The 20,017-nt window shown below is 38.6% G+C and overlaps 1 protein-coding gene across 6 annotated transcripts in view; it reads left to right on the forward strand.

The window, feature by feature from the left end:
• The window catches only part of GUCY2F (guanylate cyclase 2F, retinal), a 130,697-nt gene that overhangs the window by 41,693 nt on the left and 68,987 nt on the right, over window positions 1–20,017 (forward strand). For all 6 annotated transcript variants that reach the window (XM_032474743.1, XM_032474742.1, XM_032474741.1 and 3 more), the window contains 3 exons: window positions 5,012–5,313; window positions 16,845–17,199; window positions 18,579–18,663. In XM_032474743.1, coding sequence (XP_032330634.1) covers window positions 5,012–5,313; window positions 16,845–17,199; window positions 18,579–18,663 — 742 coding nt within the window. The remainder of the gene's footprint in view (window positions 1–5,011; window positions 5,314–16,844; window positions 17,200–18,578; window positions 18,664–20,017) is intronic.

Below are 20,017 nucleotides of genomic sequence, written 5' to 3' on the forward strand. Positions count from 1 at the left end.
GGTCAAGGTGGTGCTGATGCTGCTGGTCCAGGGATCATACTTTGAGAATCACTGGTTTAATGAAAGACTGATGCTCTACTGCCTCCTGTCCACTTTAGGTACATCCCTAAAGCATACTCATTTGAGAGTCTGTGTACCACAGTATATTTAGCCCTTCCATTTCTCTCTCTTAATTTTTGGGCCCACTAATGAAGTTCTTTTAAGTGCCTCATGGTAACAGGTGTTGGCACAGTTTTCCTACAGTAATAACCATAGTGATACTATGATACCAAGGCCAAGAGACTTAATGCTGGTAGGGAATTCAGTATAGTATTTGGTATAGATAAATGTAAGTAAATGTAACTGGTGAAAGGACAACTTATTCTTATGAATGGGTCCACTATTATTAGGAGTGATATAATTATTGAAGACCCAGCCTAAGAGGAAATCTCTAAACATCTAGGCTTCCTATGTTTAAGAGGCCTTATCTGGCTAGCAGTTTAGGAAAAGTTGAAGAAAGCATATGTTGCAAGGTATGGAGAAGTATTAAAAACTTATCTTAAGCTGGGCAGCAACGTGAAGGCAATAAATGCATTTGTAATACCAGTTATGCTGGGTATGAATAAACATGATCTGATCTGATGCAGACAGAATAGCCATTGAATGTATTATGTGCCTGACATTGTGCTGAGCAACTCGGACCAGTTCAACACTGGTGGCAGGTAAGTGGTTGTCTTAGGACTTAAGGCCAAAAATGTGTGCAGTCTCCTCAATGGATAGAAATAGCCACACATCATGCAATGCAGTGTGTTTTGAAGACCTGCATCGAGTCACACTTTGGGTGGGGGTAGTTGGGAAACATGAAGATTCCAGAGCATCCCATCTTCTTATATATCCATTTTATAGAGTGGGTGGGGGAGAACTGAGGGAGGAGGGGTGTGAATTGACTTCCTTCACAGTGTGGCCAGATGGGGTGAAACCTAGGGGAGGACTTGGGATAAATCACACTGTATACCCCCCTCCTCCTCTGGCCTGCTTACCCTCCCAATCTCTCTGAACATTTGTTAACATGAAATAGGTTAAAATGAATGTTAGTTGTAGGGGATGTCACAAAAGGATTAAAATGAAAATCCATGACAATAGCCTGGGGGTGGTTTCTGTGAATTGGGAGGAATATCATGGGTTCATAATATGGATATGACTCTTAAGAACTTCTTCAGCACTAGCTAGTGAAACCGTTTCCATCTCACAAGGTGTGAGACTGGGCCCAGATTCCTCCACTGAGGACTCCCTAGCCAGTAATCTGGGAGAAATACAGTGAATTTTGCTTTTGGAGAAACACAGTTCCTCTATCTCAAGGAAGTATTGGAGAGAGTATTTCAATATAGGAAGAGAAGTAGAAGTTGAGTGACTTAGGAATTGGCTTCTATAGTTTCATGACATTTTCTGCTATTAGAATGGAGGGTGAAAGAGAGGGTCCTGGGCAGCCTGCCATAGTGGGTAGCACAGTATGAAGACAAAGCTGCTAGACAGCTCAAGAAGGAGCTCAGGTGGCTCAGAGAAAGTTCTAATATCATATCCTGGTGAGATGAGATCTCAGGAGGACATATCTCCTGGTCCTTGTTTAGGCTGTAGAGTGGCTTGATTGTTAACAATCAGGATGGAAACTTACAAATTAATATTATTCAGTGATCACCTGTTGACCCAGGTCTTGTCTGGGATTTAAGATTTCTGTCCACTAATCCTTTCCTGACATCTTACAGGTAAAATCCCATTTTAATGAATGTCATTTTGAGATAATAAAGCTATTTAGTCAACTAATCATGTAGAACAGATGCATTCCCAAATCCTTGTTCATAAAACACTCAATCTACTAAATTAAGATGGTGTTGTTTGGGTTCAGTATTTATGCCTTCTATTTTAATAGTGTTCAATGGCAAAGTCTTACCATTGCAAAATAGAAGAGCCTGTGGTCATTCCTTCTCAAGGTTTCCATTTTCTCATCTGTAAAGAATGGCAGAGTAAGAGGGGCTAGATAGACTCAATGGGTTTTTCCAGTTATAAAAATTTTGACTTTTTGTCTAAAATGTCCTCAGTGTGGGCCAATGAAATGAAAATTAAGAGGAGAGATTCAGGTTGAGGGTAAGGTCTTAAGCATAGTTAGTGACATTAAGCATTAAAGACAGGCATGTTAGTATCTACCTGCCCAGAAAATATCCCTTCAAATTGTTCCTTCATACTAACAATCCAAATATGCCCATGTCTCATATCTCAAGGAACCCACTAAAGATACCCAAGTACACAACATTTCTTGCTGAAATTTTCAAACATTCGTTGTTCGTTGAGTACATAATATGTACCAGGATATGGAAATAAATAAGACACAAGTTGCTCATGGTTTCATAGTAGAGACTGACGTAAATAAATAAGGGCAATAAATCTTGTAAGTACCATGACAGAAGTCAGCTCAGGGTACAGTGGGGCTCTAAACCAGTGTCACAAGTTGGTACCCTAGAAAAAAGTATGTCAGATGAAAATTTGTGTACAGGAAGCTTATTGGGGGAATGCTTTCAAGGACCACCACTGTGAAGGAGAGAAGGCAGTAGGATTGGAAAGAGTGAAGAATTAAACTGTCTTGCAGTCATAACAAAGGTCTCAGCCAGTTCCAGTGGGAGCTCTGGAGCAGGGATGGCCCATTAGAGTTGTCCAGAATTGAGGTAAGGGGGGCTGGCCTTTATGCCTCTATGTTGACCAGTCACTGGGGACAGACTAATGCAGATAAAGGGATGCAATGTGACAATAATTGTTTAACAGCCAGCTTATGGTGGGGGGAAGCCCTGATTTGTAGCGTTTGCTGATTTCTGTGGCATTTAGCACCCACCATGGCCAATTTCAAGCTACCAACATGACATTAGCTCACAAATTCCCTGAAAACTTAACCATAGGCTCTTGTGAACCAGTGCAAGCCAGCTCCAGCACACTACTGAGGGGATGCAACTTTGGGAGAGGTGGTTCTTTTCAGCTAAGGGCGATTCTTAGAGAGGGGCCAGCTATTATTTCCTAACACTCCCAGCATCCAGGAAACGGAATACTTCATTCCTGAAGGTTGCTTCTGGCTGGCACACCACAGATCCCACTACACATAGTGGATGTTAAAATATTTGCTGTATTTCAACCAACACAAAGCACTTTGTCCTATTTATCATTTTTCATTCAGTGAAGTAATTTTTAACATTCCTTTAAGTTAATTAAATGGAATTTTATCTCTATTGGGTAACCTTGGTCAAGTCATCTAATCTGTTTTTATAGAAGAAAGATGCCAATACTGACCTACTTGCCAAGAATACTGTTGGATGAACTGGCCAGCTAACTGAAGCATCTGACTAAACTCAATTTTTCCCCTCAGTGGACCTGTTACTGGAGTAATTTGATCAAAGTGATTCAAGTTTAATGGTGTAGCCAAATTTAGGGTGTCGGGGGCCTTTGGTTCTAGTTTCTCTTTCTGAATCCAATTATTGCCTTGTCAGACCTCTCTGGCACTCCATTTTCCCATTACACAATGCATGATTATGAACAAGGGAGGCTGAATTCCTTGTGTGCCTCGTGAACTAGCTCCAAAGATAACCCAGGAGTATTCAAAGGAAGATTTGGGCATCAGAATACATGTAGAACTTCTCAGGGTAATTATATTGAAGGAGCTAATGATTATTTGAAAATTCAAGTTATGGTGTGTGTGTGTGTGTGGCATTTGAATCAACTTCATAATTTACTAGTTACACCTTAAAAAATGAAGAGTACTAGCTCTAGCTCAAACGGGAAATTTTCTAGGGGTATTTAACAAGTGCAAAGAAGGTTTTTGAAAATAGATGAAGCAATATGTAAATGCCAAAGACCAATCATTGAACATAGTTAAGGCATACTCAGTTCTTGAGATTAAAGGTTCCGTATGAGCATGCATAATTAATATTTACCGAGGGCAGTAGGGCCTTTGCCTTTCTTCAAGGAGCTCAGAATACTTGCCAAGCATTATCTAATAAAACTACTCAATGTACCTGTGAAATGCATTGGAGTCTACATTTTAAAGATGTGGGCACTGAAGCACAAGTGGACTTAAACTAAACTCATTTAGCGTGCCAAGGGCGAAATTGGATATACTTTCAGTTTCATGATCTAGCTCCCATTCTTCAACCGTGGCCTCCTCTAATCCACTCTATTCTAGCATAGCCTTGCAAAACAACATAGTTTCATAAGTCTAGGAAGAATTAAATTGAGTGCAAAGTAATTCTAATTATAGGGAAGTTAGGCTTTTACAAGTTGAACATATCACCCATAATATTAATAGCATTTACAGCAGAGTGTGAGTTAGTAGCATTCATTGTCTGAATGTAGCATTCATAATGAATGGCCTTGGTAAGGGTGGGAATACTTGGTCAACATCTGTTGGAAAGTATGTTTGAAGGAAGTAGGCAACAAAAAAGCAACAGTGGCTATGGGAATATATCCCACCTTCTCCCTCTAGCCTTCTTATTCTTAGGTGTAATAGTAGCTACCGTTAATGGAGTGCTATGTGCTAAGCCCATTATATAGACTGCTCCTTCAGTCATCACTACCACCCCACAAAACACATATTTATTAGCTCCATTTTATGAATGAAGCAGAGAGAGTTGAAGTAATTCACCTAAGGTTACACCGGTAGTAACTGGTGATGTTAGGATATACACCTAGGTCTTTCAGCCCTAGAGCCTCTTCATTATAATATCCCCCACTGGCTATATTTGTTCCTATTCCAGTCTAGTATTAGGCTCTGCAGCCTGTGGACATGTCAGTTTTGTCCCTATGCCTACTCAGAGCCCCTGAAAATACCCTAGCCTTGGCTCAGGGCCTCAACATCTTGCTCATCTTGAAGACATGAGATAGAAACCATTTACAAATGGGTTATAATACATTTATGTATTTCTCCTAATCTGTAGTTTTGGGGACTATATTTTACTAACATATTGCCATCATAACCTCCCTGCTTTGTTGGTTTCAGTGATCATCATGTGTATGCATTCAGCCTTGATTGGGGGAGAGACTCAGACGCTTCTCTTGGAATGGGCTCATGATCTGAAAATGACTGATGGAACCTATGTCTTTGTTCCCTATGACGCCCTGCTCTACAGTTTACCTTATAAGCATACCCCCTACCAGGTTCTGAGGAACAATCCTAAACTCCGGGAAGCCTATGATGCTGTGTTGACCATTACAGTGGAGTCCCAAGAAAAGACCTTCTATCAAGCCTTTACAGAAGCAGCAGCTAGAGGTGAAATTCCTGAGAAGCTGGAGTCAGATCAAGTAAGTGCATATTCACATGTTAATCATGAGCTGAAACCTCAACAATCAGGAAGGTAAATATTTTTCCTATCAAGTACCTCTGTTCCATAGGACACTCAGTTAATAGCAAGCAACCACACACAAATTAAAAACACCTTTTGTTTGCAGAAAACATTTATAAAGTAAAGACAGATTATTGGACTCATCTTCAAGAAACCTGTAATTATAGCATACTGCTGTGAAGAAGAAATAAAATATATTTAAGAACAGGGAAACAAAACTTTAACATACACTAGTGCTGTTCAAGGGGGTCTAGTAAAAACAAATCTTGTTTCTGACCCAAGTTCTGAACCAATTCAACAATAAGACAAGAGAGCTGGCATATTGGAGATATTACCTTTATTATTGATAAAGTTGTTATTGGAGAATGTGGCTTCTGTCTATATGCATTTGAGTTTCCAATATTGAATCTGAGGATTGATCAGACTCTCCATCTACTTATCAGCATTGCTGGACCCTTATATTCCTGCCCCATGAGGGCATGTCTTTTGTAAAATGTACAGCCTGGAAGAGCATAGTGGAGTGAGTACTCCCTAGAGGTAGCTTCCTTCCAAGAGAAAGAAGTTAGGAAGGTCTGGGCTACACATGTTTAGTTTTCCTTCCAAACTAATCAATTAAGTCACTCCTCCTTTGTGGGAAGGAATTAAGGAATGAGTAAAGGGATGAAGAAGTCAGTGTTTTTCCTAGTGGAGCTATCTCTATATGAAAGGAATCATTTGGAATGAGGAAGAATTCCTTCCTAATAATATACAAGAAATAATATTTATGTATGAAAAGGCAAATATATGTATAAACATATTTCAGGTTCAAATCACAGCCATTTGAGGGCTAATGGAAGGAAAAGCAATGGGGACAGGATGAAAGCAGAGAAGTGAACAAACAAGAACAAAATGGACAAAAGACAAAAACAGAAAGGGAAAAATACAAAGAAAACAAGGAATATGAGAAGATGGGGAGGCCAAAAATGCCAGTTAGATTAGAAAAAATACAGAGGGGGTTTTTATAGGTTAGAGGCCAGATGTAGAAAGCAGTTATTTTCAGAAATATTTAGAATGGCACATACATAAGTTGAAAATTATGTATGTGTCATTCTTTTCCTAGCATACTGTATGAGTTATAATGCTGTAGCTGCAAGTAATAGTGCAACAAAAAATGGCCCAAGTAGCATGTTTTCTTTTTCTTTTTCTTTTCTTTTTCAATATTTGAAGGTATGGGAACTTCAAGGTCAGTTAATTCAGCAGCTCAATGATGTTATCAGTGAGCCAGGGTCTTTTCATCTTTCCACTTTACAACCATAGCATGCTATCTTGCCCTCACGATCTGATTGCTGTCATGGTCCCAAGATGACTGCCACAGTTCCAGGCATTACATACAGGTGGAACTGTCTACCGACAAAAATGGAGAATGTCTCTCAGTTTTGTCTCTTTTAAAGAGTGAGGAAATCTTTCCCATAAGCTCATCGAGCAGACTTCTCCCCACACTTTCCTGATCACAATTGTGTCCCATATCCATATCTAAACTAATAATTTAGGAAGAGGAATGAGACCATTGTGACTGACCCTGTGTCTGCTGGAAAAGTGTGAACAAAATTGGGATTCTGTTAGCAAGGAAGAAGGCTGTCAGGTAGGCAACTGATTGTGTCTAACACTCACATTCTCCATGATCTTCTCTTTTTTAAATATCATTTATTTCTTTATCCCATGCACTGCCTCTATGAATAAATGATTCGGAGGAAACTTAGGTTTTCTTATCTCTTTCTGTCCTGAGTATGGATAGCAAAAATTTTGTTGATTCCTGTTCTAATAAAAATGTGACTAGCATAGATATTAACAGTGTTGGTTTATAATAAATCTGTCTTTTAGGAGACACACACATATTTAGTTGAAAACAATTCATTGATTTGGTCCAGAATGGCAAGAATCCCTCAAACTGCTAATGGTTGCACAAACCAGTTGTTTGGTGTATTTATAGGCAAGCAACCAGATAGTGAATTTTTATACTTTTTAGTCAATGATACGGCATCACATAGATACAAGACTAAGTCATCTTTTTGCTTTAATTACAGGATTGAGAGAAGTAGGAAGGTATGTATGTATGTGTGTGTAGGGGGTGTGTTCTATATGAACAGATATTTTGATAGAAAAAAATTCAGACCTTCTACTCTTAATATTTGATCCAATCTCTTTGATCTTGTGGAAAACACAAGGTAATTAAGGCAGAAAAAAAAAGACGCCCTTAGTTTGGTTGCTAGGCAGCCTGTACTCTGCCTTAGACAAGGAAATAGAGAGAGTGAAAACAAAGACTCCAAAGCTTATAAAAAAGCTTGTTTAGATGCATTTCCACCCCCACTTTGCAGGTGCCTCAGCTATACCTTCATAACCAAAGAATGATGGAAAAGTGAGACAATTATTTTCACATCTCTGATAAACGAAAACCCCCTTTTCCCCTAAATTACCATGCTAAAAGGTATTTTGAAAGGTAGCTAGTATAGCAGAAAGAGCTATGATAACGAGTTAGACAAACTTGGGTTTAAAATCTCAGCCATCACTCTTACCAGTTGTGTGTCCTTAGGCAAGTTACTTAGATTTTGGGTCTCAGTTTTCGTATCTGTAAAATGGGTTAGTGATCTACATCTTCTAGGATTCTTGTGAAGATTAAACAAAGTAATATATGTGTAAAGTGACTAGCAGAGTGCCTGGCTCGCTCACAGCTACTTTTTTCCCACTTTTTCTCCTTTGGGGCCAGAATGACCTTATTGGTTGATGGTGTCCTAGCATGTAAGTTAGAATCTGACCTCAGCTTCTGACTCTCTTGAAGTTTTCTGACTATGGCACAGAATTGCTCTATAGTTCCAGCTTTAAAAATTATTTTGCTTTCAGAATTCCAAATGGTATTTTCTCAGATCAAATTATGTAGTTCAATGTTTGCTCTTGCCCTGGGCTCTTGTTGCTTTTTCCTATTCATTCAACAGATCAACAACTATTTATTAAGCACCTTCCATGTGTCATGTACTATGCTGAACTCTAGATAGAACAGTAAACAAAACAGGATTTTTGTCAGTGGTGTGTTGGAGCCAGTTCATAAAAGCTAATTGTGTGCCTCTTTTCCCAATTCTGTGTTCAGTGGCATCATGCTGGTAGCTTGAAATCAGGCATTGGGAGTATTTACACCACAGAAATTGGTAAATGCTACAAATAAGAGTTTCTTCCTCCTCATGGAGCTGTTGCCGACGTTTACTAGCACATTACTTGTTCCTGCTCTTATGGGGCTTAAATTCTAATGAGAGATAGTAAATGAATAAAAAATGTATGAAAAAGATGACTGTGTTTCTCCCTTGCCGAATAACTTTCAGTGGAATTGAAGTTTCTATATATAGGCTATATTGCTTATAGTGGTGGTTTGCATTCTGTTTTAGTTTATACCCTTGCTTCTTCAAAAGAAAAAAGAAAGAAACAAAAAACTATCAAAGCGATGCATGTACATAGTTTTGAAAATCAAGAAATGCTGAAAGGTTTGTATCAACGACAAAGCAGTCTCTAGTCCTTTCTCCCACCCTTCATCAGAAGCAACCACTTTCATGTCTTTTAGCTCTTTATTCTGGTATTTACATTTCTAAATACCATACTGCTCCTGCTCTCTTGATAACTCAATCTTGGACATTATTTACTGACTTCCTGTTAGAGTTATGGATTGTTTGCTCTTATATACTTCCTTACCATCCTTTAAACCCATAGTATAGTTATGTCACAATTTTTAGTTAAATTCATATTTCATGTTTTTAACATTTTACCTATCTAAACATCATTCAGAGATGATCCATATGGTATACTACGGTAATAACTCATTTCACGTATAACTTTTGATTTTTACCAGAGTTAATAATTGCTTTATTTTTAAATTTGTTTACCTTAATTTGAATTTCTAAGTCTTGCTGTACTGTCTGATAAAGCTGTAGAACCATCTCAAAACAATTTTAAACATGGTAAAATTAAATCCGTTATCAATTTCGTTTGTTTTTCCTGAGGCTCTCTGTCCTCCTATTCCAATCTACACTTGTTGCTCCCTAAGAGTGCTGTACAACTACTGTAGTAGGAGCTCTCTTTTCATCACCCTGGAAATTCCCTTTCTCTTTCTTCTGTGTTGGATTCACTATTTCATGACTCTCATGACTCTATTTTCTTGTTTACTTTCTCATTTTGGTAGAGCACATTCTCTAGTAATTTCTGAGAAAGGTACACAAGGGGTAAATTTTTGAAATGTTGCATGTCTGAGTTTTTATTCTATCTTTGCTATTGATTGATAGTTTGACTAAGTATATACATCTAGGTCACAAATTATTTTCCATCAGCACTTTGGAGACATGGTACATTGTCTTCTTATTTCCACTGTTGATGTTGAGAACTCTAATGCCATTCTTATTCCTGATCCTTTGATGCAATCTATTTTTACTCCTCCCTATCTCTCACAGAAGCTTTTAAGATTATCTCTTTATTCCTGATGTTATGAAATTTCATGACATGTATTATGCTATATATTTGGTGGGGCCTTTCAATATAGAAGCTCATTCTGCCTAGTAAATTTTCTTCCTTATTATTTGACAAGATTGGGTGTGTTCAGGGTGGTATGGCCATAGACTTATTTATTTGATAACTTCCTCAACAACATATTTCTCTGGAAATAATATTAGTTGGATATAAGATTGCTTAGGTTGATCTTTTAATTGTCTTATTAGTTCTCTCATGTAACCCATATCTTTATTTTTAGTTTTTCTTCCTGGAAGAGCCCCTCAATTTTGTGTTCTTTTACCGGTTAAAAACATTTTTTTTTGCTATTGTATTTTTAATTTCCAAGAGTTTGTTCTTGTTAATTATTCTACTTTTGTAGCATCCTGCTTTTGTTTCATGAATATAGTATTTTATCTTATTTCTCTGAAGATATTCATTATAGTCTCTTTGAAGTTCTCTTCTACTTTTTGTGTTTTCCTCAGTTCTTAATTTTTCATGATTCTTTATTTTGGTCTCTTTAATTTTGGAAGCTTTCCTTAAATATCTGCTGGTCATGGATGTCTGTTCATATTTAAGGGTGGAGCTCTAAAAGGCAGGTTTGAAAGTGTATGTAATGGTGGGTGTGTTGACCTGTGGGCTATATGGCAATTGGCTTGCTAGCTGGTTATTTTTTTTTTTTTTGGCAATATTTGTAGATCTTATCTTTTGGGTTAGTCACTTTCTTCAGAGAAGAATGCTTCAATCTCTATTTTGAGAGTCGTAATCCTGGCTGTCTCTATTCTAGGAGCCATGTTGGGGGAAGTAGACTGGGACTCTCATCACTAAGTATGAACACTTTAACTTCATCACTCTTTTTTGTGGCCCACTTCACTTTCACTTTCCTTAAGGTCAAGTGTCCCAGCAGCTCTGGAGCTGCTCTGAATCGGTTTAACCTGTTTTCTGCAGAGATCTGGCTCTCCTTGGTAGATGTGGGAATGGCAGATGTCCAAATGCTCCTTACACAGACATTCAAACAGCTATCCCTCTTTTGGTGCTCAGTCTCATCTCCACTTCAATAGTACATGGTGCCTCTAATTCCTAAACTTTTCTGGGATTCTTAGGGGACAAATCTGCTTGTTGCTTGCCAATATTCTCCTCTTTAGATACTTAGATTTAATTACCCTCCACTCTGCTAAATCAGTTTCCACTCCTGTAGCAGCTTTCTATCTTCATATTCTGTGGTTCAGGATTACAGATGTCTCCTAATACCATCAGAGATGGAGGTTTATTATTTCTGTTTCTAGTTCTCCTTGTTGTTTGAGAGTGATGTTTGGGATGAGGAGAATGAAAGGAAAAAATCTTGATTTTGCTATCTTTAATCAGGAAGTCATGAAAGAAAAAAAAGAAGTTACAAGAGGTTATATATGATATTCTTTTATTGGTGGGTTTACCACAGTGCATTAATTAATTTAGCAAGTATTTATTAAGCTCAGAAATAACATGGTAGTTAAGAGCATGAGCTCTGAAGGCAGACTGCTGTAAATTTACTTAAGCTCTCTGTATCTCCTTTTCATTATTTTTAGATTAGGAATAATAATAGTACTTATCTCATAGAGTTGTGGTGAAGATTAAATGAGTTAATACACATAAAGGGCTTGCCTGGCACCTAATGATTCCTCAATAAATGTTTATTATTATTATTATTAATGTTGTTATTTACATTTATACAATGGGCTAGGTACTCTGCAGGTGATATAACAGAAAACAAAATAGAAACAAGATCTTTCCCCCACTGAAGGGGAACAATTTTACCATTTCAGGGTGCTAAGGGCACTGGGCCTAAAACTGGGACTTTATTACTTGTTGGTCACAAATTCAAGACTGGGACAAGGGACTTCAGCACTATACTGCCAGCATGATATTGCCAAAGCCCTGTGCTCCTCTTCTGAAATGCAAACAATAGCAGCTATCATGTATTCAGTGTTTATTCTGCACCAGGTACTTTACATAAATGATCCCATTGAATACTCAGGCCAAACCTACAAATTAGGTATTATCAACTCCATTTTATGGACGATAAAACTGAAGCTCAAAGTAACTTCTAAGGTCATACAGCTGGAAAGTGACAGAGCTGGGATTCCAACCCAAGTCTATTACCAGAAGTACCAGAACCTAATCATTTAACTACACATTAGCCTTTAACAAAAAATCAGAGTGTGTCCCATGTCTAGAGCTTTACTCAAAGTAACATTACCAAGTGACAAATAATTTGACTTGAATGGGTTTATTGGATTGTTTTCCTCTAATATAGGAGATGATAGGGCTTTAAGAGGACCTGTGAAAAAAGAACAAAAAATCAGAATGGAGAGATTAGGGAGTGGGACACCAATGACAATCTTCCTAATTTGGTCTCAGCATGACTGGGCAAATATTATCACTTTGTACCTTTATATTTTGGCACAAAAAAGACTTCTAAAATAAGATTTTAGTTCCTGCATTCTTCACTTTAGTTGTATTCCCAATGCTTGCTTTCAGTGAAATTCTATTAGCTACAAATGCATGTTGCTAGAGCACATTTTGGATAATTTTCCCAAATGTGGTCGTATTTGGCTAAGTGAAGGAAATCCTCTGGATTTCTCAGCAAGCCTGGGGGACCTTAAGCTCCTGCACCTATTGTTTTCCATTACTGTAAATATGGTGCTTGGCAGCGTAAAGGGGATATGGTTAGGACTGGAGCATTCCAGGATGGGGCCCACTAGACAGGTTGTCAGAAAAGGTTGCCTGTAGCTCACAGTGGCTTCAATTGTCTTTGCACATCATTCTATATAAAATAAGAGTGGTACATTCATAAGTATCAAATCAAATAAATTGGGCTATTCACCATCTCTTGACTAAGTCTAAGGGTTGAGATCACATATTATATGAGGTATCACCTTTAATAACAGGAATTCAATTACCCTTTGGTTTCTTGATCTCTATATGCGCCTGGCTTTTTGTTCAAAGGTGATGCTGCAGTTTTGTCCTTCAAGTGATGCTTTCCAAGCCAGGTATGACTTTGTTGTTGTTAATGGGGGTACTGAAGATTGAACTCAGGACCTCGAGCATGCTTAGCATGAGCTCTACCATTGAACTATTTCTATCCTCGCTGCCAAGCCAGGTTTGTTTTAATGTACACTTCCAAGGACAAAATTGTTTAGAAACCAGTTTTGTGTCCTTCAAGCACAGTAAATCTGAAATGATGATAGTCAACTTAATGACAGCATGAACCATTAAAATGAACAAATACAAATATCACTGCTCCTGACCCAGACCTTGTTCTCTTGGATACAAGCTTTAAAAAGCCTAGGGTAGAGCAAGCAAGTCACTGAATAATAATCAAAAATAAGTTTCAATTATCATTCATTTTTTTTGCCATTCATTCATTCATTCATTCAGGTTTAGATAAGGCCAATAGACTGAGTCATCAGTTATATTCCCATTCTAGGCTGTGATATAACAAGGTCATCTGTCTGACTGAAGTTCCTGCCAATCCTGTCTTGCTTCTTTGGAACTATAGTCAGAAGCCAGGACAGAGGGTTGTAAAGAGCATCCTTACTTCCCTTGCTCCACCCTCTACCTCTTCTCTTCTTTTGCAGCAGTTGCAGCTACAGAGTTTTTGTTACCAATGCTAACATAGTGTGCCTTTGGCTTATGGGAAGGGGCAATTCCCATTGCTGAAGGACACAGTAGGTAAACCAGCAACACAAACCAGCTAGACCACAAATCCAAGCCTTCATAGTGAGAGTGGGCCATTGTGACAGCCCCTCTTTAGCAACTGAATGCTGTTACTACTGCTATGCTCTTTCCCTTAGCTTCAAGTCCCTCTACCATACTTTTGTGGCTGTATATGTGCAAGCGTGCATGTCTTTGTGTGTGATATGTGGTGGAGACTAGAGAATCCTGAAGAACAAGCATGAGGTTTCAGTCATCTTGGGGAGTTGCTGTCAGTCAGCCCTAACAGGGGTCAATCTGAGAGCAAAAAGGGCAGCAAAGCCTGATCAGCTGACAACCCTGTGAAATGGGTCAACTCAGAGATAAGGGTATTGTTTTTGAGAGTTTCAGTCTTTGCTTTTGGCTGTAGGTTGGACGCAGTCTCTTTCTCAGAAAGCTCTGTGCCTTTAGAACCAGAATACTAGCATTCTCCCTGCTTTCAGGGGCTTGCTGCCCTCTGGTTTTTTCACTCATTTGTTTTACTAGTATTGATTTGATACTCTACCTTCCAGCCTTCACTTATTGTCATAACCTACCAAAGCCCCAGAAAACAGGCAGACTCTTACAGAAACCCTAAATACAATTAAATGGAGCATCTGAGAATGTCAAGAGGGAGAGTCAGTGAAAATCCCTAAAGGGACGTTAGTGTGTGCTAGGCAACTAAGTGTAGATGCCTTGGTGGCACCACATGTCATCCACTCACCATGCTTATTTCTATAGTGCGTGTTAAGGCAGGGTGGTGAAGAGAGATCATTGGAATAAAACTCAGGAGACTGAGATATTGACTTCTGCTCTGCTGTTAGTTAGCTCTGTTATCTGGGGCAAAGTTTTTGGCCTGAACAACTGGAAGAATGGAGTAGCTTTTACCAAAAATGGGGAAAACTCATTGTAAATGGAGCAGGAGGATTTGAGGGGAAGATTGGGAGTTTGATTTGGGATACATTGAAATTTAGTATTCCAATAGAGATATCAAGTAAGCAGTTGGTTATATGAGTCTAGAATTTAAGAAAGAGGTCTTAGCTAGAAGAATAAATCTGAGATTTCTGGCATAGTGTGGTACTTAAAGCCATGAGAGCAGAAGACATCACCGAGGGAATGAGTGTAGATAGAAAGGAGGACCAAGGACTGAGCTGTGGGGCACTCCAATGTTAAAAGTTCAGTGAAGTGAAGAAGAACCTATAAATAAGCCAAATAAAATTGTCTGCTTCCTGTATTAGGCCAAGAGTTGCGAAGTTTCATAGGAGTTCAGAACTAGAAGGGGCCACAAGGAACATCTATTTCAATTAAGAATGCTAAAATAAACTAAGAATCAAGAGACTTGGATTCTAGTCCTACTTTTATGCCTAGATGAGGGACCTTGACCCTTACAGGACATTTGATCCTGTTCCAAATATCCATAATACATTTGGTCCACACCAAATGTCCTTAATATTTGGTCCTGACCAGAACATCCATCGACATTTGGTCCATAAGACATTTGATCCACGTCAAAGTGTCCTTGATAGATGCAGGTTCATTTAATTATGTCTAACACATCCATAAGACATTTGGTCCATGCCAAAATATCTTTGATATTTGTTCCTGTCTGAAACCATTTGGCATGAACCAAATATGCTCATGCATGTTTTGGGTAGGATTAGATTTCCAGGATCTTTTGTTGTGGACCAAATGTCTTATGGATGTTTGAACAAGACCAAATGTCTGTTAACCAACCTTGACAAATCACTTAACTTCTCTGAGTCTCCCTTTCAGATCTAGAAAATAATCTACTTAGACCAGATAATCCCCAAGGTTTAGATATTCACAATTCTGTATCATTTTCGAGAAGAAGAAACTGAAGCCCAGGGAGAGGGGATAAGTGACTTGCCCAACATCCTGGCATTAGGAATAGACCACAGGTCAGTGTGTCTTTTATACTGTTTGTCTTGAACCCTGTATGTATATTAGAATGCCTGGGGAGCTTTTTATAATACTGATTACTGGATCTCTAACCTAAAGTGTCTCATTTTGTTAGCTAGGTTGTGTTTGGCATAGTATTTTTGACATTCCTCAGGTAATTCTAATGTGCAGCCAGGGTTGAAAACCCTCTACTCAACATTAACAAGCCATGGCAGTATCTTGCTAGCTGCTATACCTCTCTGCATCTTGACTTGTATTTCCAACACAAAAATGATTCACTCAATTTTAAACCCTTTTATTCAGATGAAGATTGTTACAGGAGGATAGCTTTCTAGACCTTGCAAAACCAAAGTAGTAAGTATCAGCTTTCCCTGCAGCTCAGTAAAATGGCATGACCATAGCTTGAACTCCATCCTAGAAGTGAAATGTTATGAAAAACCATGGAGCCATGGCCAGTGTGGGAAGAAGCAGGGAGGGATCATTTGCATTTCTTCCCCACCTTTTTGGGAAAAGGATATATGGTTTGTTCCAAAAATAAACTTTCAAGGTTAATGAGCAGGGCATCAGGCACAGTACGCAAATGCTGTTGCTTTTACCATATTTATGTAGCAGAAAGAGCCATGCTGTCCACTGTAGTAGCCTTACTGCTTTACAGTGACTTCTCATCAAACTTTTGCCACTTTGCACGCCAATAGGATATAGGATTTCTTGATTAAAACTGACATTCTCCATTCACTACATTTGACTCTGTATCTGTGGGTGTGTATGTGTCAGTATGCATGTCTGCATGTGTACATGTGGGGGTATGTATTTAAAACTGTATTCTATGTTCACTTTCTCTGGGGAGCACGTGTCTGGGAAAATAGCCATTTTGAACTAAAACAGGACACAGACATGGACTACGGAGACACATTGTTTCCAGTCTTACCACACACACCTACCACTCTAGTAGTGCCAGTCAAATGATTTTACCATGCACAATGCACCAGTAATTAACCTGGTCAATTTCCTTTGAGTGCCTCTTGTCTGTTTCATACTTGGTTTTTTAGTGCCCTTTATAACTCTAAATCACTTTCTTAGTTTAGGAGCATAAAAATATATTGTGTAGGACTTGGTTTGCTCATAAAATTGTCATATTTGATATATTTAAAGATGTGAAGGCCTGGGGGAGAAAAACAGGAAAATTCAGGGGAGAAACCAAGCAAGTCCTCAGAAACAATTGTTTTTTTTTCCTCTGGGTCTTCATAGCTCACCTCCACTCAGACGTGCAGCCCATAATAATGAACACAGGCTTGGAATACACTCTGCGATTGCTCTAGGGCGACTAGGGCTCAAGATAATTGTAATTTTTAAAAATAGGTTTCACCGTTGTTTGGAACCATCTACAATTCAATTTACTTTATCGCACAAGCCATGAATAATGCTATGAAAGAAAATGGACGGGCTAGTGCTGCCAGCCTGGTTCAGCATTCCAGAAACATGCAGTTCTATGGATTCAACCAGTTGATAAGGACAGATTCAAATGGAAATGGAATTTCCGAATATGTAATCCTGGACACCAACTGGAAAGAATGGGAACTCCACAGTACTTACACTGTGGACATGGAGATGGAGCTGCTACGGTTCGGAGAGACCCCCATTCACTTCCCTGGTGGCAGGCCCCCTCGAGCAGATGCAAAATGCTGGTTTGCAGAAGGGAAGATCTGCCGAGGAGGTAAGGAATAGAAAATAACTGGTAGTCAATTTGGCTCAGCTTGGGTTACAGGGAACCTCTTTAGGGAAAGGCATATTTTAATATTAGACCACTCATAGAATCAATTATTTGCATTCAGGTGACGTAAACATCTTGGCACTGTCTGTAAGTTAAAATAATAAGGACAATGAGAGGTACTTTGCAGCCATGAATAATCCTCCACAATTTAAAAGCTACCCCTACTCCCATTTTAAAAAGACCCCACTTCCAAAGAGGTTACTCTAATAAGAAGAAAGCATCACCCTTCTCCTTGGTCTTCTGTAGGCTATGATCTGTGATTGTTTTCCTTGCTAGAAAATTCACCTGTCCTTCCCATGATGTATCCAAATTCTGCCACTCAGTTTCCACCACAGAAATAATGTATCTATACTCTCTCCTCTCTGAACTCCCATTGAGCTAAGTCTATACCTCACAGCTTAGCACAAAATTGCTTTTCAGTTGTTTCTCATGTATTGATTCTGTCTCTTCCTCCCCAAAAGACTACTCCTTAAGGGCAAGGACCATAGCTAATAATTCTTCTGCCCCTCAACCACCCAACATGGTTGACATCCAATAAATACTTGCAGTTTGATTGACTGATTGAACTCCTCTAGCTTGTGAAAGAGGGGAAACTCCATCAAATCTCTGAGAACCAGAGGGGTACTTTGGTGGAAAGATCTGTATTATTCCTATGCCAGTGTGCACCACACTTTTCTAGAACCAAATGCATCTATTTGAAATAGACTTTGATTTCTATTTTCTTTTAGCATGACATACCCAGCTACCTCTTCATTTGTGTCATCATATATTTCCCTCTGAAATCTTAGTAATCTATCCAAATGTGTGGCTTTTCTAGAGTACAATTTACATCCTAGTGAAAACACTAATTACCAAAACCAGTCACCCTTGACAGACAAGTGCTATGTTTTTCATCTATAACTCACGAGGTCTATGGGCTCAGGTGAATTTAAAGGTCTTTTATTTTATGAAGGCAACATAATACCCTTCACAGGTGAGATAACATACTTATTCTCAAGAACTCTATTGCTGTCCAACTTAAATTAAGATACTCAAAGTTTTCCATTCGTGGACTTTTTTCTCCAAAAAACACCCAGGTCAGCCTTAATTCATGTGATTTGTTATTGTCAGAGTGGTGAGTGGTTTTGCTTCAGAACAGCTAAATTGCTTTCTGTGTCCATAAAGTCAACAAGACAGACTGTGGTGTAGGAAAATGGAATTAAGTTAGGTAGATGTGGCTTGATTTTAGAATCACCAGAAAGCATGAGGAGTCACTCTGTGGTGCCCTTTATTTACAGCCTCCTTCTGATGCTATTCTTCCTCCTTCCTCTTCCTCTCTGCAGGTATCAACCCTGCCTTTGCTGTGATGGTCTGCCTTGCTTTGCTTATAGCCCTGCTGTCTATTAATGGATTTGCTTACTTTATAAGGTACATTTTTCATTTTTTATATAAAAATATAAGGCCATAATAGCATTGTTAATATTGATTTCTGGGAGTCATGTTTCAGTACAATTGCCTCATTACATGGCCCTCTGATTTTCTTTGTTCCATAGTGATTTACCATTCCTATTGGCCCAATTTACAGTGAAGTGTTTTCATGATGCCAAGAATAACTTCCTCAGTTATGTTGTCAGTGTTGGCTCTCAACACTATCGTGAAATAAGAGAACGAGTGCTTTAGGGCCTGCCTACTCCTTATCTGTGCTCCCTTTTCCACTGGCAGAGTCTCCTATAACCACTTCCTTCCCCAAATGGTATGGATTGGTAAGGTATGAAGTTGGGATATTTTAACAAGTTCCAAGAATTAGGCAGACTTTGGCTTCTTAGAATCCAAAATTTAGGAATAGTGATATTAACTCACAGGACTGTAAAGGGGGAATTAAATAAACTGAAGCAAGTAAAGCACCTAGAACAATACCTGACTCACAGTAGGTGCTCAAGAAATGGTAAATCTCAACTCCTTCTCAAGCACATGGGACTCTCCTGCTGATTTTTGGGAACCTAGGATCCTCACTTTGACTCATACCTTTTGCCCAGGGTATCAAATTCTAGGTTTTTACTGTCCTTCTTCCTTGGGCAAAAGCTACCCTAGCTAATCATCAACATCATCATTGTCATCAAGTCTTTGTCTTTCTCCATCAGACCCCTTAATACCAAATGATCAAGTACTCTGATGAACTAATTTAGGATCAGGAATAAATGGCTGAAGATAGCTTAATATGACACCTCTTTCTTATAATCTTTGCATTTTGACAGTTGGGCTCTCCCCATATTAGAATGATTTGGGAAAACTGAGAAACAAAATCAGCCACAACCCTCCCACTTTTCTCTTTCCACCCTGCAAGCCACACCTTTGTTATCTTTTTGTAAGGGTGGTCCTGACAATAATGACACAAAATTGGTAGGGAATGGAGTGGAGCTATTTTTGCAAATTCCAAGAAAACATGTCTAGAGTGTATTAGGTAGCTGTTTAAATTTGGACAAGACACTAAACCTATCGTGGCCAGAATTTTCTTATTTGTAAAAAGAAAGAATTGAATTAGATGATCTTTAAGAGCTCTTCCAGCTCTGATATTCTAATGAGTCTGTGAAATTCTGGATTGAAACTATAACAGGTGTGACTCTTAGTGTTTATTATGTTAGTGTTGCTGTGAAAAACCACTATTATCCAATCTTCCTGGTATAAGAAACTTGATAAAGCTACACAAAGTAGTAGGTAGCTTATGAATTGTTAAAGCACATTTGATGAAGATAGTACTTTAAAGGAAGATTTTAATTTCTGT

This window comes from Camelus ferus, chromosome X, assembly GCF_009834535.1.
Source record: "Camelus ferus isolate YT-003-E chromosome X, BCGSAC_Cfer_1.0, whole genome shotgun sequence".
Taxonomy (NCBI): Eukaryota; Metazoa; Chordata; class Mammalia; order Artiodactyla; family Camelidae; genus Camelus; species Camelus ferus.